Raw genomic sequence first — 23,230 nt, forward strand, 5'->3', positions numbered from 1 at the left:
GCATCAGGTTACGGATGGAGACTCTTATCCCTGCTTAATGCAGGGGCAGGAGGCAGAAATCATGAGACCCGAACAAAACACCCCGACGGAGGGACCAACAGAACTTCCAGTCGCCAGCCCTGACCGCGGCCAAGCCTGCCGTTGGACTTGAACCTGGAGCACTGTTTCCACTGACAGTGTCTGTTGCAGTGGCGGCACTCGGGGCTGGGGGTGGGGGAGTGGGGGCCTTGGCCGCACTCCATCCTGCGAGATGGCAGGAGGAGAAATTGAAACCGCTCCAGTGAAAACACTCCAGGGGCCCCAGACCGTTCCATGGGCTTCACGAGACTGGTATGGCCGGGTAAACAGCCCCCCCAGGGCTTTCTTCATGATGTAACTCCTTTGGTAAATTAAGGAATTCTTCCAGAAGCCAGAGCCTCAGTAAATATTTCTGACAGCCTTCAAATTGCAGTTAAGCCCGATTCCCGGAGGAGTTCCAGAGTTTCCTTTACATGAAAGGTTGTTCTTGAAAGTCTCGAGGTTGGAAACGTGGCCGTTAATTTTGCCCCGTTTATTAGGCATCAGATTCAGGTGCTGTCTGATTTATCTGCAGAGTGGGTGCTACCCACCCACCTGCCCAGCAGAAGGAGCCCGGAGCCCGGAGCCCGGAGCCTGGTCAAGGAGAAAAGCCTGAGGTGATAAATGCTGACAGAGGCTCATTTGGGGAGGTGGGCGAGTGTGCGGGTATTTGCTGTATTACCCTCTCTACTCCTGGTATTTATTTTTTTAATTAAAAAAAAACAAATGAAAGGAGGAGGAAAAAGAAAAGAAAAGAAAAGAAAAGAAAAAGAAAAGAAAAGAAAAAGAAAAGAAGAAAAGAAAAGAAAGAAAGAAGAAAGAAAAGAAAGAAAGAAAGAAAAGAAAAGAAAAGAAAAGAAAGAAGAAAAAAAGGAAGGAAGGAAGGAAGGAAGGAAGGAAGGAAGGAAGGAAGGAAGGCAGGCAGACAGAAAGACAGACAGAAAGAAAGAAAGATGCCATGGCTATGCTCCGTCCACCAGGAGAGATTTCCAGACACCTTGACACACATCAGGCATTAATTTAGGAGTTCGGTGAACTCAGGTTTGGGAAACGGTTTTCCTTGTTTTTTTTCAGAAAAAAACACTTCACTTTATGAGCCCTGCCGAAAATGCATCCCTAGTCAAAACAACTGGCAAATGATTTATAACACTTCATCCACGACGTGCAGTCTCTCCCCCGAGGGGTCAAGGAGCCTCCTGGGCCAAGAGTATCCTAACCCATTCTACAGGTGGGGGACATAGGTGTGGGTGGCCGAGTTCTGCTCTGGAAATACCACAGGCCTAATGGTCAACTATGTGAATTCGAATGTCGGTCCAGAGCTCCCCTTCCTAAAAACCACATTTATTTTCTCTGCTTTTGAGTCATTTCAACGATTTCCTCTAAGAACCTTCATTTGGGTTAACCATAAGGGCAGTTGATAGTGGCTCCTGTAACTTTTAAGAGGACAGGAGAAAACACACCTACGCTAACTAAAGTGGGGCACTTGAATACCGCAAGGTCTAAAAAGAAATGAGAAGGCTGGCTGGGTCTATTTGGAGAACCACAGAGTGGAATTTCAGAAGCGAGAATCGAAGCGAGTGAAATGAAATCTTGATAAGTCAGCTTTCTTATAAAGTGAAAAATCCCCGCCCCTGTAGCCCCAGGCAATGCAGAATGTTCCACTGCAGGTCAGGGGTTAACCTGGCGGGTAAGGAGGCCTGGGATGTCGCACTTGAGCCGTTCATCACTTGGCATCCCTGCATCCCTGCCCCTCTGCCGCTCATCCTTTGGTCTGCTCCCCTGGAGGAGCTGGTTAGGCTGTTTTTGTTTCAGAGGGTGCTTGCCTGAGAAGCTTGCAGACAAAATGCAATTCAAAACTACCTGGCCAGAGAATATTAGAAAGAAGAAGGAGAAAAGAAGGGTCACGAAGTTAACTCTGCAGGAGAAACCACGGAAAGAGCTTCCTTGTTGGTTGTGGGGTTGCAGGAAGCCATTAAGCCTATTTCCTTATTCACAACAGGAGGGGGCCGGGTAATGACGTCATCATAGGGATTAAAGGAGGCATGTGATGCATTAAGCAGGATGCCCGGTGCACCAAAACAGGCCGGTAATGTTGCTGATCAATAGCATCATTATGTGATTCACAAGGGGATCTGGCTTTGTCGAAGGTGGCAAGGGTTCTTGCATAAATCAGAATAAATACCTACAAATGGCCCTTAATGAGAGCTGCCCCCACCCTCTTCTGGAAGTCAAGATTCTCCCTGCCCCCTGCCCACAGAAGTGTTTGGGCTGTTCAATGATGAATGTCTTCGAACTTTTGTTCATCATTCCTGTTTAAAGACAGACTTCTCCATCCCCAACTAGACTGACGACCCCAAGGGGACATAACTGTGCCTTACTCACCTCTGTGTCTCCGGCACTGAGCTTGATACCGGCAGTGAGAAGGCACTCAATGGATGTTTAAACGAATGAATGAACACATAACCACGATAACGACGACGCCAGAAAACAGCCCGGCCCTTCCCCTCACTGCACGACTGCACTACACCCTCTGTTACGGAGGAGCTCAGCAGCTACCAAAAACCCTCATGCCCTGCTTACCTTCTCCAGATGTAGATTTATCCACCGAGTGAAGGTCCTCTTCTGCACATTCTCCCTCTCAACTGAAAACAAAAAAAACACCATCAGCTGGGCGAAAAAGAAACATGCAAAATCCCGCTTGCCAAGGGGACTTCTGGAGATGGAGACAGAGCCACGGAGGGTCCCACGGGGGAACAGGAGAAGGGATGGCAAGGGGCTGCGTGGCACCTGGAATCCGTTATCCCCACTCCCAAGCATCTGAAATAGATTAAATACCCACAAATTCAGGCACATCGAACAAAACGTTGTACACACCTAACGTGAGCATTTGGGCATTTGACTCTACAGCCTAAGAAGAGTCAAATGGAAAGATACCAAGTAGAACCACAGGCGAAGGTGCGGCACACCTGGGGTCTCCGGAATGTGCCAGAACGTGGCGGAAAGGGTTTGACCAACTCTTGGGTCGGATTCAACCCTGTCATCTCCCAGCTTCCTGTCCTCGGGGCCAGTCCCTGTCCCCGTGTCTGATGTGCCCACTTCCAGGCTGCCGCCAGATACCTGCCATCCTACACGTCAACTCAGCACAGGTCCTGGCACAATGGTTGCTCATTTTTGTCCCCTTGGCCGCTATTATTTTTAGAGTCAGGAGGCACTTGACACCCTCCAGGAAGGGAGAGATCTGTGGGTGTCTGCCACAAAGCCGCCGAGGCCCAGGATGTAAACCAGACGCGGACCCGTTCTTCCAGGGGACAGCATTTCCCAAACAGCTTTCTCAGGAAAGATTTTTCCTTTTCAAGGGTATGGCCATCTACCCAGCACTAACTGCGTCTCGGACACTTTGTTTCCATTAATCTTTAAACCCGACAACACCGCCTGCGGAGTAGAAATTATTACTTTACAGATGAACAAAATGGGGCTCGAAGAGGTACCATGACTTGCCCAGGGCACCTGCCAGAGAGAGGCAGAGGTGGACATCATCCTCGGGTCTGTCCGCCAACCCATCCCCGACCCCGCATCAGTGTCCTGGAAAGGGAACGTTTGGGTTTGAATCTTAGTTCTTCCAATTACGGCAAAGACACCTGCAGTAGAACTGATGATGAGTGAAAAACAGGCCCCGAGCACTCTGTGTGGCAGGTACCCATCTAGGCACGTTACCCGCATTCACTAATTTAATTCTCGCCGCCACCCTCGGATGGGAAACTGGGGCACCTGCCCGAGGTCACACAGTGCTGCGGTTATCGCTCCAATGTACAGACGGAGAAACTGAGGGCCGAACAGCGAGGAAGCAGTAAACTTCGGGCTTGGATTCTGTGCTTTTCCCGCTCCCTCCTGAGCTCTGCGGCGTGAGCCGGCTTGGTGCCCTGGGGCCCGCAGGGAGCTTCCGTGATGGGTGGCGGTGCCAGCGCCGGGGCTGGGTGCTGGGGGGACCTAGCAGCAGCCCCCCCAGCTCGAGCCGTAGCTACGCCTCTGAGAAAGAAATGTCGGTGCCAGATGACTCCCGAATTACCAAGTTCTGGATTTCAACATGTTGGAAGAACACATCACAGATGCTTAAAATCATTTCACATTTCTTTAGCAATAAGAAAATGAGAGGCAATTTATCTCCTGGGGGAGAAAAAAGGCTACAGTTTTCTGTAACGACTGTGGTTCTTTTTTCCTCTTAGCCTCATTATTGGTAGATAGCGGTGCCCATAAATCAAATTTTAATATTGTGCCTTTCAATCTTTTTAATTGAAGAGCCAGCAGACAGTAATTACGCTTTATATGACTGCTTTTCTCTCATTTTCCTCCTTTTCTGTAAAGGAAGGTCACTGGCAAGTAGGCATAAGGATTAAATATCTAATTCCAGTAAATGGTTTTGTGGGTAGGGAGAGGAGGGAGAAAGGAAAGAAGTTGAGAGAAACGAGGTAGGGAGGGGTGCACTGGCTCAGGGCCATGAGTTACAGAGTCTCAGAGCTTTCCAGAAGACTGGAGAGCACCCTGCCCCAAGCCCCACTTGAGACCTTTCTGCCTCTGCAGCTTCTGCCATAGTTATGGCAAAAGTTTAGTCCCCATCCCTCCGCTGATGGCCGCGTTCGTTTTGCGGTGTTCTGAGCGGTCCAGCAACGAGCATCCTCGTACGAGCATCCCGGTACGCGGTTCTTTGTGCACAAGCGTACGCATCTATTTCTCACGCTTGACAACTACGAGTGGCACTGCTGGGTCTTGGTGGTAGGCACATGTAAAATTTTAATAGCCACTTCCAAATTGCCCTCCCAAAAGGCTGCCCCAGTTTATACTTTCACCCCCACTTGTCTTTAAACAAGTTTATGGGGATTGTAAAGTATTTACACACACATTCAAACACTCAGGCTGGTTTCTCCATATGGCTTCAGAGAGAGCAAAGTATGAAACAGAAGTGCATTCAGCGAAAGCCTGTGAGAACCTGAGTTAGGCTGTGGGTTTAACTGGGCGGAAAGGTGTAAATGAGGAACTGGGTGTCTCTTAGTCTATATATGCCTCATCCATCCATCCATCCATCCATCCATCATCCTCCCAGCTGATACGTATTCAGTGATTATTACATACCAGGAACTATGCCAGACCCTGTGGACAAAATCAGAGATAAAGAATTAAGCATCCACGGACTCTGCATGCCAAGAATTCACAGCCAAATAAGAGAAAACACGGACATCACAAAGCACATATGCGAAGAGAAATGGATTAAATATTTCCAGGGCAGATGAGATGGGACAAGGTGACTTCAGACCCCATGAGAGTATCCTCCGAGGGCCCTCCGAGGGTCCCCTGGGAGAAGTGGGACATGAAGGGGCTCTTGAAGGCAAGGACGACGTTCTAACCCTGCCCCGATTCAGAGCCAACATCGGAGAGGCTTCACTTCCATCCCAGCCACGGCCAGTGGGCGAATCTGAGCACAAATAAGCTTCAAAAGCATAGCTGAGCCGCAGGAGGGAAGGCAGTGACTGAAGTTACCAGGGGACCGTGAGACCAGATCACGAATAACAGACGAGTCCCAAACTAAAATCGGGTATGGACGCCGTATTTTCTGGACTCGAAAGTGGGACACATCACACAATACACAGGAGAGAGAGGCTGCGAATTTAGCCTGGCCCAGAACTCCACGTGACAGCCACACATTTGCTGGGTGACCTTGGGCGAGTTCATGACTTTCGAAAAACCTTTGCCTCAGTCTCCCCTTAACTCACTCTGCATCCCTTACAGGCATGATGTGAAGATTCAGTGGGGACGCCATGAGAGGCACCCTCAACAGCTGCTCCCACGAGGCCCGCCTTGCCCGGCTGCCACGGTCCAGTCCCATAGCATATCCTGAACTTGGGCTATTTTGTCGGGTGTCTCGACACAAAGGTCTGACGCTTTCATGGCTTTCTCCATTCCGAAATGCCCACCCCCATCCCGCAGGCCCTTTCTACTTCTGGCCTGCCAAGACTCCATAAACTTTATATAGTTTCCATAAATCCGATGGCCCCTTTTTTCCACCGCACCTATCACGTTGTAAAGGCACAGGAAACCAATTCTCTGGAAGGGTCTGGCCTTCTCACGCGGCGTTTGTGGGGCCCGGTGTGGGTTTACTGGGCAACAACAGGGTAATAACAATGCCGTAAAACCACCATCCCCGGCTCTGCAGACCTCGGGAGGAGAAGGGCCCGGAACACCAGGGGTAGGGACTGCAAGGGAGGCTCAGCTTTTGGGCTCGACTCTACCTTCTCAAGCCCCAGGCAGGACTCTGGCCCCTGCTTTGCCCCAAACAGACAATGTGAAAACGAAAGGTGGGACATTCCTCTCTTTCCCAGGCCACCGGTGGCCATCGCAGGAGTTGGGAGCCACAGAGAGAGGGACACGGCTCGGGGGTCTCGAACAGATGCATTGACATTGCGGCCTTCTTTCCCTCAAACCTACAGCCCACGTGATATTTCCTCTATAATATTTTTGCTCTTCCCCGCCCATGAGAAAGACCTGTTGGCTTTATCTGTTTATAAAAATTGTACATTCGTTATAAATCATTCATTAAAACCATACAGGAAAGCATAGAGAAATATATCTAAAATCTCTCGAAATCTCGTTATACCCCAATGTCAGCACTAATGACATTTTACTGACCATCTTTCCAGAAGTACACACACACACACACACACACACACACGTGCAGGGCTAATGCATGTAGACAGATACTACTGGGCACAATTTCAACATGATCAGTAAACAACTTGGCGTTTCTCAAAGCTGGGCCCACGGATCACGAACATTGAGAGCTTCGGGGGTAGCAGTTAACATGCTACTCCTGGACCCCATCCATGACCTAACGACTTATCGTCTCTGGGACTAAGGCAATTTTAACCAGTTAGGTGGGTGACGACGGTGCACGGTTTGAGAACCTGGGTCTCAACTAAGAAGGGACAAAGGGCACAATTCCTTGGTCATCTTTAAGCAGAGTAGAGAATGCAATGGGAATGGCAGCTGGCATAGAAGGAAGAGTGGACAGTCTGGAGCCAGCACACGGGCTCCACCACACACCGTAGGACAGGGACACAAATGTGACTCCCAGGCTTGCCCCCATTACGTGCGATATCACTGACTGGCACCGGGCAAGAAAAAGTCATTTCTTTGCCTTCTTTGTCCAAAGGGCTCTTCCTGATAATGCCTTTAGTCATTGGATTCATACAGTTGGGAGGCCTCTGGCCCTCCCGAGATGAATCGGCATTCGCCTAGGAGGGCTGAATTCCCCCAGGGGAATTATCCTGTGCTGTCCATCTAGGTGGCTCAGAGGGGAGCATTTGCTTCCAGCTTCAGAGGCAGCACCTAGGCGGGAGAAGGGAGGCCAATGGGGCAGCCTCATCTGTGGCTCCATGTCTTTGTGCTCATTCCTCTAAGCCACCCGCACAGGAGGCCGAGGGGCACCAGCTGGGCTGGTGCAGACCCCTAGGCAGCCCACCTGAACTTGTCACCTAGACGAGGACTCCAGGAAGCGACAGCATTGCTTGGGGACAAAAAGCTCACTTCTACTCCGCCCCCAAAGCTGATGTACAGGAGGAGAAGTGAAACTTAGGGTGCCTACCCCGCCGAGTAGCTGTGAAGGCCTTGAAAGCAGCAGTTGGGAATGTGGTGACAGCAGTGGCTGCCACTTCCTGTGCACAAGCACCATAGGAGTCACAGTACGATCTCGGCTGTAAGCCTACAGACATTCCCATAAAGCTGGTCCAGCACTGTCCGCATGTCACAGGTGAGAAGCCTGAGGCACAGAGGTTGAGGAAGTTGACCACTCAGTGGAAGATTGGGATGTGAAGCCAGGCTCCACGGTGACCCTGCCCGACGTGCCTCCCACACGTCACGGGGTCCTCCCGGTGCCCGGTCGGCTTCTCTCTCAGATCCCCTGGGAGCTCTGCTCCTCAGCCAGGCTGGCGGTCTCAGTGCCCCAAACCCACCTCCAGAAAGTACTCCTGCCTTCCGGCCGCCCTGACCGGGGTGTCCGGGCTGAGAACACCCTGTACAGGTCAGAACCCTCAAGGCGTGGGTCTCGGCCACTGGTGCTTAACCAGGGGTGACTCTGCCCCCAGGGGACATTTGGCAGTGGCTGGAGACGTTTCTGATTGTCATGACTGAGGGGATGTTCTACTGGCGTCTAGTGGGTAGAGGCCAGGGATGCCGCTCAGCAACCGACCCACGACAGCCCCTGTCACGACACAGACTATCAGTGCCAGGGGTGAGGAACCCTCCGGGGAGCCTGTGCGACCACCCCAGGTGGCCCCATCTCAGCCTTCCCCCCACAGAAAACAGAGGAATCTTTCAGCAAACAAGAGGGCTCCCTTCTCAGTGACCTTGACCACCGGAGCTTCTGCTCGCAGGGCCTCGGTTCACCCGGCTGTTCAGTGGGGATCCTTGCACGGATTTCATGGGGTTATGAGGATCGAACACCCGCGAGCTGTCCTTACCACGCCACATGCAGGCAGGTGGCAAAGAGTCCACCAGCTGGACTGTCTCCGGCCCCTACCTGGGCACCTACCGGCCCACGGACAGTGCCCAGGGCAGCCAGCACCTGGGCAGCCCATGCCTGTCCCTGCGGCCGCCAGTGCTGCTGACTCCTGAGAAGGGGCCCACCCCGTCTGGACGCCACCGGGCCCCCGCCCAGAGGTTCCGCTCCTTTCCCGTCTTTCAACACCTCCCAGAAACACAACCTCATTACACGGCCCCATGCTGGTTCACTTGAGAAATAAAACTCAGAAACAAATTAAACGGCAATTTCGTTTCAAACAGGAGAGGGGCCAGGTTTCAGGAACACCAGGCCGACGTCCTTCGGTTCCGACTCCTGGGGGCCACTTCCCCCCATCGGCTCTGGTGGTATTAAGGCTGAGGCCTCCATGTGGTTCGCACCAGCAGTGAGTTTGCATTTAATTTCCTTTGTTTTTCCTCCCCGAATGTTTGCTCTGACCCAAGTCCCTTTTATCGAGACTTCGGTAATAAAATGCAAAACCCTCGGTGGGACCACAGGCCGAGCGGCATGCAGCTCCCACACATAAGTGTGCAGACGAGTGGCGGGCCGGAGCTGGCAGGCCCTCTCACCCGCTCCGGCTCCCCCGCAGCCTTGTCTCCTTTGTCCCTTGCGCAGGCCGGCAATGTGACGACGACGACGGGCCTCGGGACGGAGAGGGAGTAAGTACCCTGCTCGAGGCAGCACAGGACGATGGTCTCCCCAATCCACGCCCCAAGAGACGCAAATAAAACTGCCAAGCTCGTTCTAACTGGGGACTTAAATCCAATTCTCTCACAGGTCCCAGAGGCCACCAATCAACATACCACGCTCTGCACCGCTGTGCCCCTGCTTCCCAGCCGCTCCAAAACACATAACCCAGGGCTCCAAAGGGCTAGTCCCAATTACACACCAAATTAAGTTTTAAGCTATATATATATACAGGGCTGGTGCCTGTAACTAAAATAAAAAATAAACCTGCTCTAGTTTTTTCTGAGAGCGATTCTGTCTAACCTCAGTGCTAAACCTCAGCTCACCTTGATTTATGACGCATGACGCCAGCCAGCCATAAAAACCCCAAGCTTAGGAAAAGAGATTTTAACATCTACCCAGATGGGCAGAGCAGGGTGACATGCCCCATCCAGGCAGACTGCCCTGATGTGAACAGCTGAAGCAGAGACAGGGATTTGCGTGATGTCGTAGAGGTGAGTCTCACGCCGACCCAGGCAGCAGGTGCTGATGACTATGCTGCCCATGAATAAGAGGATGTGGACCCTGTCCTCATGGGCTTGCTTCGCCAGGTTCCGGAAGGAATGGTGGAGAGAGGGAGAGAAAGAGGGAAGGAAGGAAAGAAAGAAGAAAGGGAAGGAAGATAAAACTTTTTTTCACATACCATGAAGTCTCGCCTCATGGGCCCGCGACACCACAATCCCTGGGGGACTGAACTTTCTGTTGGGGACCACAAACTGGTGATTTTTTTTTAGACTAGTGTTTTGTGAAAGTATTCTGGCCTCTGAAAACAAACTTATTCTGAATAACTTATAAAGCATTGTTTTCCAAACCATATCCTACAGAGTATTAGTTCTAAAATACCTCTCAAAAAAGGAGCTCATACGTCTGGGAAATATTCATATTACTCCTGTCATGCACATTTATGATCAGTATAGTAGAGGCTCTGATAAATCCTGCAGTAATGAAATTGATTTAACTTCACTTGGTCTAAACTAAGCTCATTTGATGCCAGACTCCTTTTCTGTGTAAAGCTCATCACGGCTGCCTTACAGAATCCTGCTTTGGAAATACAAAGACCCACTAATGGGTCAAAGATGCCCCCACCGGGTCTTCACAGCCAGTGAATTAGGCAGCCACACTTCTTAGGACAGAGACTACCACGCGTCCGCCAAACCGTTTCCGTTTCCTCTTGGACATGCAGCCAAATTACATTTCCCAGCCTCCCTTGCAGGTAGCAGGTGCCGATGGAACATGAGTGGGCGCAAGGTGAGCCACTTTCAGACACAGCCCATACACTCCTCCATGCCTTGTGACCACTACAGAGAGGCAACACAAAGGTCGTCCAGGAAGACGGAGCCATGAGAGGGAAGGAGTCCAGACTCCGAGTCTCCCCTTGGACAAGGATCACCCAGGAGAGACACACGGCCTCACCGAGTTAAGCCGCAGTCATTTCAGGGCTGTTGCTACAGCAGTTGTCCACCTGGGCTAGTACCTGTCCTGGGCGAGAACCAGGCCCCAGTGCAAGGAAGGAAGAGAAGGAGGAAGTCCACATTAGTGAAGCCTCTTCCAGGTGGAGAGAATCATCTGACATGCACCATTTAATCCTCACGGCAACCTCGACAGGCAAGAAATGGTGTTTCCTGTGTGGATGAGGTAGGGACTGGCCCCAGCACTTGACGGTATAGCTCAGAGAAGAATCTAGCCTAGTCACTATGGGCCAGACCCTCTCCACGACACCACGCCCTGCTGGCTGAACCCCTGCAAAGCAAATCTTACTGAAGAACCTTCATGAAGAAACCTGTCTCACGCCCAGGTTAGAGCGATTGCAGAATAAAGGCTGACCTGGTGTCTCGTCTGTTAGGAACAGGGCTTAATAGGAAGAATTAGCCTGACCTCTTGGGTTCAGCTTTTTTTTTTTTTAAAAGGGCATTAAAAACACTCACCTTCATACAAATGACCCTGATTTGCATTTTTAAGTACATCTGTCTAATAAAACCCCACATTCGCCCTTCGAATACCAATGTTTTTATGTGCATGCAAAGGCCAATCGGCTGCAAGAACGTCCAGTATTAGAGACCAACTGCCCGAGTTGGCCCAGGACTGAGGACTGAGGCGGATCCCAGGACACAGGACATTCAACGCCAATACTGAGACAGTCACATGCAAACTGGGATGAGGTGGCCATTCTAGCTAGCACACCGAGGAGAGTGTCCAGGAGACCAGGCCCCAAAGGGGCAGCAGCTGGGACGGCCAGAAGGCCTGGGGTCCACCTGGAAGAAAAGACGGGGAAAGGCAAGGGGTTCATATTTGCAAGGGATAAAACAAACTGTGAAATTCCCATTTACAACTTCTACCTGCCAACAAAAAGTGACACCAGTGTGAATTTAAATTCCTCCCCTGCTCAGGAGAAGTAATGACTGGAAACTGTGATGGGGAAAGGCAAGAGGTGTCAAATTCTCCTGGAGCTTGAAGTGTCACCAACATTTCATATTAATTAGCACAAGAAACCAGAGGTTGCCTAAGCCAGCGCCCAGGGACCGAGCTGTGCCAAGGTGACAAACATGAATGCTTCACACACCGCCGGTTCCTTTGTGAAATGCATTTGTTTGAAAACAGACAAAAGTTTTCTACTTTTGCAAACCATTACACACTCATGCATGCCCATGAGTATGCGTGTGCGTGCAGGCATACACACACACACACACACACACACACACACACACACACAAACGCAGAGAGCTCTCACCTTAATGTGGTTTACCTTCAACCTTCTTCAGGGACATTGAATCCTCAGGGTCACCAGATTTATCATTACAAGGTCTCCCTTACGCCACAGCCATACAGGCCTCAAGGGCTGCACTATGACATGGAGGTCAAGGTCAGATCACTGTCACCTGGGTGGAAACTCTGTAGAACGGATACCACACGCCACAGCTAACTCACAGACATCCCAGTAAACCAGGACGGAAATCATCAGCAAAACTATTCTTACTCCTTCCAATTTAGGTCACTACCTTCTGCAACACCGCCTGCCACACTGGAGGGTCCCTCTGCCGGTAGACGCGTATTTTCCATAGTCGTGTTATTAGCAATTTCACATATTTTATTCAGTTCTTCACCGCTAAACTATAACTCTGAAGGGAAGAGCTCTATCTTCATAGTCTAAAAGCTATAAAAGGCATCCAGGCGGACTAGGCCTGAAGAGTGGGGGGGGAGGCAGGGGACCACTATTTTACTATCAGCTGGTCAGTATATTTTATTTTTGAAAACAATGTGCATATATTTGGTAGAAATTTTGTTTTAATTTAAAAAATATCTATGTACTCAACACTGTACACAGTGCAATATTTCTGATGATCTCGATACCATTGGGGAATATTTGCAAATATAACGTCTAATAAAAAGATTTTCTGTTTATAAAATTAATACCTATAACTGAAAAAATGAGAACATACAAGAGAAAGAAAAAAGTCACATGAATTAAATTATTCCAAGACAGTTTGCTTCCTCCCATTCCGTTATGTGTTTTAAAAGTTTTTAACTTGCTCATTTTAATATAATTCTGACCATATTATGTACGTAATGTGGTATTCTGTGTGGTGAGTACTGCCGGTTCCCTGCCCAATATTTTCTCTCACCTTTCCTAAATGGTAGTAGTTTATTATTATCATTACCATTATCACTATTATTATTAATCTTGCTCCTTCTCCATCACCGTACATTAGCTGTGTTGGGTCAGGAGGGCAGATGTCTTGTTTTCTAGATGACAGGCACAAGAAACCAGACAGTCAAGTCTGATGGGGAAATTGGCACGGGGCTCATGGTCCTGGATTTTGAGCCCTGGCTGTGAGAACAGAGTGAAACTCTGTGACTTTCCCCTTGAGAAGAAGGTGACTGGGTTCTGACGTGGTAAGAGGTATGTGTGGGTGTTGGGGTGGGCTACGGCAGACACTGCTGGGTGCCCGCCCAGTGGCCATTCTTCCCTTCTTGACTGATGGGATCCTAATTTTGAGTCAGCAAACTGCTGAGTTTAAAAATGATCATTTCGCAGGCTGCCCTGCAGTTGGAAGGTCCTGTGACAAAGCTTGGCCGAGGAAGCAGAAGTAGGAGTTAGGGGGTGGGGTTTCCAGGAGTATTCTGAAAAGGGGGGAACACTGCTGTGTCCCCCTTTCCTTTTCCTTTACCTTCTGGCTTCCTGTATGGAGCTGTGCGGCTGGAAAATCCCACGGTCACTGCTGAGAATGGTGGACCAGGGCATGTGGAGCAGGGGACAGAAGTAGCTGGTCCCTCCGCCGCCCAGCTGAGCCCCAGGACTGGCCTCTGGGCTGCCCCCCTCCACGCGTCATTGGACGAGATAAATAAATCCTCTCTGATGAAGTCACTGTAAGTTGGGTTTTTGTTCCTTGTAGCTCAATACAATCTCAAGTGACACATGTCCTCGTTATTAGAAACCCATCGAACATCCCCCATGTGTGTTAGTGAAGAGAACGCTTACTCACCCACTATTACTCACTATTGCTGGAGAGTTGAGCTAGTTCCGATTTTTTTGCCTGCTCTGAATACTTCAGTATAAGTACTTTCACGCACAGACCTGTGGGCCCTAACATTTCTATAACGCTTTACAGTTTGCAAAAGTCTTTCACCTCCACTTTCTCATGAAACCAGAAGAAAATGATTCAAGACCAGATGGCTCGGCAGCCAAATTACAGGCAATGAACTCTCCGTGATGTCCTCTCTCTCCTTTACGTTCCTCCGACACCTCAATTCTGCTATAAATCCATCGGACTTCAGGCAACACTAGCTGTGGAGCCCAAGCAAGAAATGAGAAACAACTACAAATCACGAGGAGCTCGGGCGTATCATCCTAGTTCTAAAACTCTGCAGATCAGCCCTGGAGTCACCTGTGAGGCCAGGAAGCCCGCCTCTAACTGCACGGTGCACAGACAACGAACGCAAGAGGTGAAGCCATGAGCGAGGATGCGCAAATACTGTTTATTGCTTAGAGCCTCTGGACAACACGGCGATCACACGAAATCCTCAGAGATAATGAGACAAATGTCTGCCTGTGTCGGGGGGTGGGCTGGCGGAGAGGCAGGGGGATTGGGAGAGACGTATTAGAAAAGGTGGCAGAGATTGTGAGATCTTGAAAAGGCATTAAGAGAGGGCTGGCTCTTAACGACAGTACAGGAAATCTGCTGCAGGGACCACCTGGAACCAAACATCACCCTCTCTAACCCCTAGGTTCCTGAGTGCTCTTTTTATTTCCCATGTGGTCTGTGCATTCGGCGTCTGCAGGCAGTGTTTCCATGCGGGAGGGGGAGGGGAGAGCATGAAAGGGCCGAAGATGATGTCCATCTCCTTCGTTCTCGGAGGATGACGGGAAAACCACCACCTGGCTGGCATCTTGCGTTCCGAAAAAGCTTGGTGCCTCGGCACTCGATGTCGGTGTTGCAGATGGGGTCCAATCGTTCTGGCTGTAAAATGAATCTCGTATTCTTGCTGACTGACCCTATAAAATCGGAATCGTAAAAGAGATTCGTCTCCCAGGCAAGTGGTCTCTGCACGCATTTAAACACATTCGTTTCTGACCCGATTTTGAATGTCTTTAATTTTATAAACACAACTCATTTATTATAGAACAAGGAAGAGTTGGTGTCGAGATGACAAAGGTCATCGCTTATCCTTGACTATGAAAATTAGGAATCTATATTTATTCAGTGCTGGGCCCTTGCGAGGTCGGTCTCAGTGTCTCTGCTTTAAGGATGAGGACACTGAGGCTCTCAGTGGTCAGGATCACGCAGGAAAAAAAACAAGGAATTCCAAATGTCTCGGCCGACGCACTCTAATTCCTGGAGCGGGCAGTGTCACGGACAGAACCACGGGGCCATTGTTGGTGACCAGCCCCTCCTTCCATCATCCGAGCGCTTTTTTCACGAGCAGCAGTTGGAACCCTTCCGGGCCTGGCGTTTCTCTGAGACACTTCCTTTTACTTTTGTTTTTCCTCAAAGCTGCAGGCCAAGGTTCTGCACGTGGGTCCAAGGGCCTGAGCCAGGCACTGGGGCTCGTCATGCAGAGGAAAGTTTTTGCCCCGGCCCCTGAAGAGGAGAAGGATTAGTGAGGCGAAGCCCAACTTGATTGAAAAATAACTTCCCTCCAGCCTGCTTTATAGCTTTGCTCCGATTCCTTCTATTTCTCTCTGAGTCTGGGACCAAGACCAGTGGACTCAGGGTGGTCCCTCTCTCCAAGGGGCCGAAGATCACCAAAGGAGCGTCAGGTGGTGCTGAGCAGGCCGTCTGAAGCAGGGCGGCCACTTGTTAATTAAAAAGTCTAAAAACGAATGCAGTCAGCTGTACGGGGTCAGAGCATTCTAGCTCTGTGTTAGTGGCAAGATGCTTCCTCTCACTGTCCCCATCTGTGAGGTGTGTGTGTAGGCGGGGTGGGGCACAATACTACAGGGTTGACATGAAGACGAAATGATCGATGTGCTACAAAGTGCTTAGAATCTGATACAGGGTGGTGACAGCAGATGGGCCCGCCCCAGCCCTGTGCTTCAACGAGTACATTTACATTCATCAGACCAGCCAAAGCCATTTCCCACCATCTCTTATGAGCGGTACAGAATCGGGCATTGCCCAAAGAGAAGTCTGGCCTTTGCCCTCGGCTTGTGGGTCATCTATGTCTGCGGTCTCCAAACTTTTTGGCACCAGGGACGGGTGCTCCCATGAGAATCTAACGCCCGATGATCTGAGGTGGAGCTGAGGCGGTGATGCTAGCGCTGGGGATGGCTGCAAATATAGACAAAGCTTCGCTCGCTTGATCTCAATAAATGCTTCTTGCCTCGCACTTTGAAAGGCTTTTTATTTTTAGGTTAGCATGATTCAGGGTGAGGGCTGTGGGCCACGCGGTACCCATAGGCCGGGAGACTGAGTTTAAGCACATGGGCAATCTACCCATCCATCAATCATGCCTACGTAATGAAGCCCCAATAAAAACTCTGGGCACTGAAGCTCAAGTGAGCTACTGCGGTGGGTGCTGTGTGTACTGTCACGCGTCAGTGCCAGGAGGGTGACATGAGTGTGACGGCTTTCAGTGAGTACTCTGTCTTTCTCATGAATGATCCAACCTGAGGGTGGTTTGGGAACCCCTCAAACTCGCATTCGGTGTCAGCAATGAGGGTGTCTTGTGTCCTTCCAACTTTTGCAATTTCCCTGACAGAAACCCTTCTGAGCTTCCTGCCCACTGCGACCCCCAACCACCCAAACTGGGAAGGATGAGGGGACAGAGGACAGGAGCCAGTGCCCACTGTAAGTAGAGCGCTTTCCAGATGTGACCGCATGGGGGCTTCGGTTCACACATCTGTAAAATGAGGCCCACCATGCTCACTCCTCGTGGTTGTGAACTGCCCGAGGTCTCACACAAGGGTTCAAGAGCACGGCACTCAACGCCAGAGCCTACACCCTCTGCACACAGCCGCACTACCTCCCGGGGGCGGAGGCCAGTGTGGGGTGAGGCAGGCCGTCCTTCAGAAGGAGGTCTCACGCGCATGGAAAAATGCCATTCTACACATGTGAAGCATCACTATTACAAATACGAATCAAGTCTTGCCTACCTGCTGGACACACGTAGGACAGTGTCACCTAACTTGCCTGGTCATATCATAAGAATCACCTGGAATGACTGTTACCATGGCTTCCTAGACCAGGCCTGGCTGACAGGATGCCAGGGAAGCAGCGTGCTTGACCGTCCACTGCAGCTGGGTGTCTCACGGGGCAGATGGGAAAACTGCTGTTCAGATCATCGGGAAGGCCTGGGTTCCCCCCGGCAGCCAAGGTTCTGGGCCTTGGTTTCCCCACCTGTGCTCTGGGGGGCAATGATCATAACTGTCCTTTCTCACTTGTGGTTTGGTCACGAGGATGACATGCTTGGGACAGGCTCAGCACCATGACCCAGGAGCCGGTCACCCCCCGGAGAGTGGCCGCATACAGCACTCACTGTGCATGCAGGACGGCAGCCAGTTCTGCCACACGCTTGTCAGGAGACACAAGCTGGTACCAATGCAATTGATATACTTGGGGACACTTTCAACGCAACGCAAATTTTGCATTTGCTGATGCACAGTTTCTTCTTCGAGAAACACCAGATACACCCAGAAAGCTGCATCGAGCCGATCCGAGCTAAACGGAGCCACAAGGAATACACGAGCACACTCGAATGCATGCGTCTGTGTGTGCCTCACACAGCTACCAGCCACCGTGGTTCACAGCGCATGACAGGAGCCACACTCATCCACATCTAATGTGACAATTTGCTATGGGCTGACTTCTGTCCTCTCCCCAAATTCATAAGTTGAAGCCCCAATCCCTCGTGCCTCAGAATGTGACTGTATTTGGAAATAAGTGTTTAAGTTAAAACGAGGCTGTTTGGGTGAGCACAACTCTGATATGACTGGTGTCCTCATAAGAAGACATTTGGACACACAGAAAGACACCAAAGGAGTGTGTGCACAGAGAAGGTGGCCGTCTGCAAGCCAAGGAGAGAAGCCTCAAGAGAAACCAGACCTGCCGGCCCTTTGATCTTGGACTTCTGGCCTCCGGAACTGTGACAAAACATGGCCCTGGCCCTATTTTTCCCTAGTCCCATTTTTTTTTTATCAGTGTAGTGATTTGGGGGAGCGCATATGTCACGTTACAGAGGAACTGCCTGTACTATTCTAGGCATTTCACTTAAATGAAGTCTTTGACTCTTAATCCTCTTAACCCTATGAGGCAGATACTATTATCCCCAATTAATAAATGAAGAAACTGCGCACAAGAGGTTACGTAACTTGCCTATGGTCACACAGCTACAAGTGGGCAGAAGTGCCATTTGAGCCCAGGCTCTTGCCCACTGATGCACTGTGGTCACGTGGGTGGCTGCTGGGGAACAGTGCCCCACACTTTCTTCCCCTCGGCCCGCCACTGAGTCCCAATGCCCCGTTAGGAGGGACTTCAGGGCACACCCGCATCATTTTAAACCCAGTCCTATTCACAAAAGAGCACAATCTGATCAGGCTCGGGAACACTTAATGGCAAGGAACTCTCCCAGTTTGGTCAGCGACAATGGATCGTGCCTGAGGAAACTGTAACCAGGGGCTTTGTGGTTCAGCAGATAATTGCAGAGCTTAACTCTTAGAAAATGCTTTCTTTATGAACACCTCTCCTCCCCTGGAAAGGCCGGCCTCCGGGAGCCCTCCCACCAGCTGTGCCCCAGGGCTTGCTGACTATTCGGGGGAGGCCCCAGCCCCCCTTCTCAACCATCTCTTAAATGTTCACTGGGGACCCGAAAATGACCGGAGAAAAGCCCAAGTGGCTCCTGGACTCCAAGACCCTTAATTTATTCATTTAGAAAGGAATCTGAACAATGCACTGGACACATAGTGTCTGTGCTGGTTTGGGAGAGAAATTGCAAAATACAGGGTCCCAGGCCACACCTGCCAGGACCTGGCCGCCAGCCTCAGGAACTTCCTGGGTGCGGGGCAGAGTTGGAGGAGGAATTTGAAGATCTGTGGGACGTCAACAGACAAGGAAGAAGGACAGAGCATTCCATGCCAAGGGACGGTGACTGCGAAGGCTGGAGGGTGACTAATACTAAATAGTACGTCCTGAGACTCATTAAGCCCCAGCTCCTAGGCAGGGAGAAAGGGGACATAAACAGGAAGGGGAGGGAGGGGCGCCACCCAGGGGCTCCTTCTGACCGAATATCTGAGGCCCTCATTCACATGGATTTCTTAAATTAGCAGTAGTGACCTTTCACCCCGGGTTGCAACTTAAGCAAGTTAGAATTTGAGACGTAAACCTAAGGCAAAGGTGAGAGAGAAACAGTATTTATACTTCGTTCATCCAGTCGTCCTCGGTCCCTGCTGCCAGCCATCTAGACGAGGAACTACCTGTTACTATTTTTATTCGTTTTCCCTCTTAATCCTCTATAAATAATGGATGTGCAGTCATCCTCTTGGATGTGAAGGATGCCAACTGTAAATGAAGGTGTCTCTTCATTGCCAAAGACACCGCAGCAGCCATTTAATAGAATCCCTACGAAGTTAAGTGTTAAAAATGTTTTAACTGCACCTCATTAATTCGAATCCATCTCTTTCAATTAACTTGCAGCACATAAGGGGGTGGGTAGGGGAGCCGGGAGCCAACACTTCCGGGGGCGGGCAGTCGGCTCAGCGTGCTAGGGAGCGCCATCCTGTTCAGTTCTTGCAACCAGGAGGCAAACTCCCTCTTTCAGAGACTGCCTCCTTGCCCCCTGTCCCTGCCACGTGGCTGTGAGGGGTACGGAGCTGCCACGCTCTAACATGACCCCACATCCTAGGCCAGGATCCCGCCCCCATCTCAGAAGCCTGCCCATTCTGGTCACAGCTGGGTTGGCTCAGAGGACACAGGAGCCCAGCTGAACCAATGAGACCATCAGGGGTGTCTCTCTCTCCTGTGACTGAGACAGCGATTTGAACTGGGGTAATGGTGGCCACATTTCGTGCTCGGTGGAGAAGGCTGGTCTGGAGAATAAGAGAATTAGATAAAATGCAGAGAGGGGCCAGTCAGTTGGCGAAGCTTGAGTCCTGCCTGGTTCCTTTACCTCTAGGGCTCAGCTGCGTCCCTGCCCTGCCAGTGGCTTGTTCAGTATCTCTTCTTCGAAATCCATAGATTTGTCCCCTTGGGTGCTTAGGTTAGCTCCAGTTAAGTTTCTGTCTCTTGCCAACAAGAGTCCTTACAGGCAGGTATTGTGATTTCCATCTAACCAATGAGAAAATGAGCCTGGGGCACTTGCCCGAGGCCACACTGCCGGGAAGCATCCCCTGAGTTGAGGATGTAAAGGCTTCTGCAGAGAGGGGATCTTCAGCCCCCCACCCCTGACCACCGCCACAGAGCAATGGGCCCAGGAGACAGCCCTTTCCGAGCTGGCCGCTGTCGGCGGCTGCCCCGGCTGCGTGTGGCCTTCGGAGTCCAGCAGAAGGTGGTTCCTGCTTCAGCACCGTCACCTCGCTGCGCGGTCAAGGGCAGACTGCTTAACTGTTCTGGATGGCCTGAACCACGTTCCCTCAAAAATCCAGATGTTGACATCCTAATCCCCACTCCTTAGAAACTGGCCCTACAGAATCTCTATAGAGGTCATTAGGTTAAAATGAGGTCATGAGGGTGGGCTCTGATCCAATATGACTGGTGTCCCTAAACACACATGAAGGGAAGAGCACGTGAAGACACGGGGGCAGCGGGGGTGATGGTGGACTGCCAGCTACGAGCCAAGGAGAGGCCTGGGATGCAGCCTGCCTTCACAGCCTCCTCAGGAAGCAACCCTGATGACAGATACCTTGATCTTGGACTTCGCCTCCAGCACTGAGAGAAAATCCATTTCTATTGTTAAAATACCATTCTGTGATACTTCGTTATGGCCTCAGCAAACTAATAGACTCTCTAAATTCACTCTTCCCACCTGCAGAATTACTAAAGCAACACCTGTGACCTGGAGCGTGGGGGGAGGGGTGCTGCAGGAAGAATTAAACATGGGACACAGAAGGCGGCGGTGCCATCAGCATGGCTTCGTGGTCGCTGCCCTCTACGTTCTAATAAGTACGCTGTCCCAAGAGCTGTGGAAGGTTCTCGGTCCTTTGTTACTCCTTCAAGGGAGCCCTAGGTTTCCTTGACAACGATATTCCGAAAGGAGGTGACAGGTCTCCATCTCTCTGTAGCAGACTGCTCCAATCAAGACGGCTGGTGGGAAGAGCCAGCTGGGCCTACTACGCACGAGGGACTGGGACACTTCTGGGGAATGGCTCGTCCCAAGGGAAGAGGGAGTGGAAGTGTGTCTGGTCCACCGATGCCCCCTGTGTGGCGGGAAGGGGTGCCCTCAAGCACGGCGTGGTGCCATGTGGCTGACGTGACCAAGAGCTGGCCACGAGCCCTAGGCCAAGGGGCCTGTAGTAAAGACAGCAAGAGATGAAAAAGAAAGTGCTGGAAGGGGACATCTCTGAGGAAACAGAGTGTGGGGGGCTGCTGCGGTCCCAGATAACAGAGCGCATCTGCTGTGTGTGTGTCTGTGTGTGTGCGAGTCTGTGTGTGTGGTATGTGAATATGTGGTGTGTGTAGTACGTGTGTGTGTGTGTGTGTGTGTGTGTGTGTGTGTGTGTGCATGCGTGTGTTCTGGGTGTGGCCGCTAGACCTGGGCTGGGAAAGGAGGAAGCTGGCCAGACAGCGCCTCCCTGTGGAGCAGCGCAGAGCTGACCCGTGTTGACCCGTGTGTGTGTGTGTGTGTGTGTGTTTGGCGTGGCAATGGGACAAAGCTGGAGGAGCTGGGATGCTGGCTGGACCTGTGCCCACCAGCCGCCTCCCGCCCCTCCCACCCCAAACCGGGCTTGATCTCAGGCGAGGAGCAGGGAGGAAATGCCCTGTGGACAAGTGTGGTGGGTGCCAGACCGTGTACTCGACAAGGACATGGGAGGACACCCCACCCCCACCTCTGCCTAGGCCCTGCTGGGGCTTCAAGAAACACGTGGGAGGAAACGAAGGGCTGCAGTTCCCACACAGGCGCTGGGAGCAGGCCAGAAACGAGGCGAACTTGATCTGTTTGGGATCCTGTTTTGATGCCTTGCCGGTGGGGCTGGGGAAGGAGTTGCTTGACCAGGTCTGGCCACCGCCCCCATCCCCGGGTGTGAGTTCCCTGAGGACTAGGGGCGGGGCGAGGGGGAGTCGCCTTATTCCTTTGAGCCCATGGGGTGCAGAGCTCTTATAAACTGACTGCTAATTGTTGACCTAATTAAGGACAGAAGCAGAGTCCACTGCAAACCACAGTCTCTTCAAAACTCCGGACTCCTCCAATAGGCAAACATGTGGCCCCCAGGGCCTGGCCCCACCCGCTGTCCAGCTGCTGCACCTTCCTGTCCCCTCCCCGCTCCCACCAGACCACCGTGCCCTCTGCCACTGCCCATCTTCGTAGCTCCCCAAGCTGTGTGCTGGCCGTGCCTCCAGGCCTTCGCACATGCTGGTCACACTGACCTCGACATTGTCCCTGCACTTCTCCACCTACTGCCAAATTCCCCTGGGCCCGCCCTGCACACCCTAAGCGGGGGAGGGGCCTCCTCTCTGCCCCTACTACGGCCGCACCCCAGGTTCTGTGTCTAATGACTTCCTCATCCCGGCTTTGCTGCACTCAGTGAGCACATCCTTCCTTCATTCGTTCAGTCTTGCATTCGTTTGTTCATTAAAAGAACGAATTCAACAAATCAAACCAACCAATCAGATGTTTCTGGACAGAATCAAACACTTACTATATTGTCTACTATAAGTAGGGTCCAAAAAATTAGACATAGTACCAGCCTTCAAGGGTCTCACGATATCGTCACACAAGACAAAATGACTAATATCTTGTAGTGTATATCCTGTGTCAAATCAACGGTAAACATAATACACACTGTAGGGTGAGATGGGGGAGGGGGAAGATCCTTGGAAGCTGGAGAGACCGCAGGAGGCTTCCTGGAGGAGGCGGCTTTGAGTCAGGTCTTGAGTGATTATATGACCCAATTTATCCCTATTGACTAAAGGCAATACAGTTGATTCTTACTCACAGTAATGCTCTAGAAAGTCACCATGAACACTGAATTAGCAAATACTGAGCCACGAGGTTAGGTTCCTGTGAACCTCTGGTCCTATCCTTGTCAACTGATCAATATATACCTTGTTTTATGTGTGTTTCTGTCTAAAGACTACTTATTTAATATATATTGTTGACTCGTTGACATGGAACTCATGGTCAATAGCACAACTCGTGCCTGGATGAGGCTTATCTACTTCATGTATCTCCTCTGTAAGGTATATCGTAGCCTCTTCAGCACTATGTGAGGGGCCATTTTAAACAGCAAACTCA

The 23,230-nt window shown here is 51.0% G+C and overlaps 1 protein-coding gene across 4 annotated transcripts in view; it reads right to left on the reverse strand.

Annotated features, from left to right (window-relative positions):
* Positions 1 to 23,230, reverse strand: part of CLMN (calmin) — an 81,329-nt gene that overhangs the window by 39,033 nt on the left and 19,066 nt on the right. For 3 of the 4 annotated variants that reach the window (XM_039884139.1, XM_039884140.1, XM_039884141.1), the window contains exon 2: positions 2,638 to 2,699. In XM_039884139.1, coding sequence (XP_039740073.1) covers positions 2,638 to 2,699 — 62 coding nt within the window. Of the gene's footprint in view, positions 1 to 2,637; positions 2,700 to 3,771; positions 4,097 to 23,230 lie in introns of those variants that run through there. The other variant, XM_039884142.1, reaches the window with a different exon arrangement.

The sequence above is a fragment of the Pteropus medius genome, unplaced genomic scaffold (assembly GCF_902729225.1).
Source record: "Pteropus medius unplaced genomic scaffold, Ma_sr-lr_union100, whole genome shotgun sequence".
Classification (NCBI taxonomy): Eukaryota; Metazoa; Chordata; class Mammalia; order Chiroptera; family Pteropodidae; genus Pteropus; species Pteropus medius.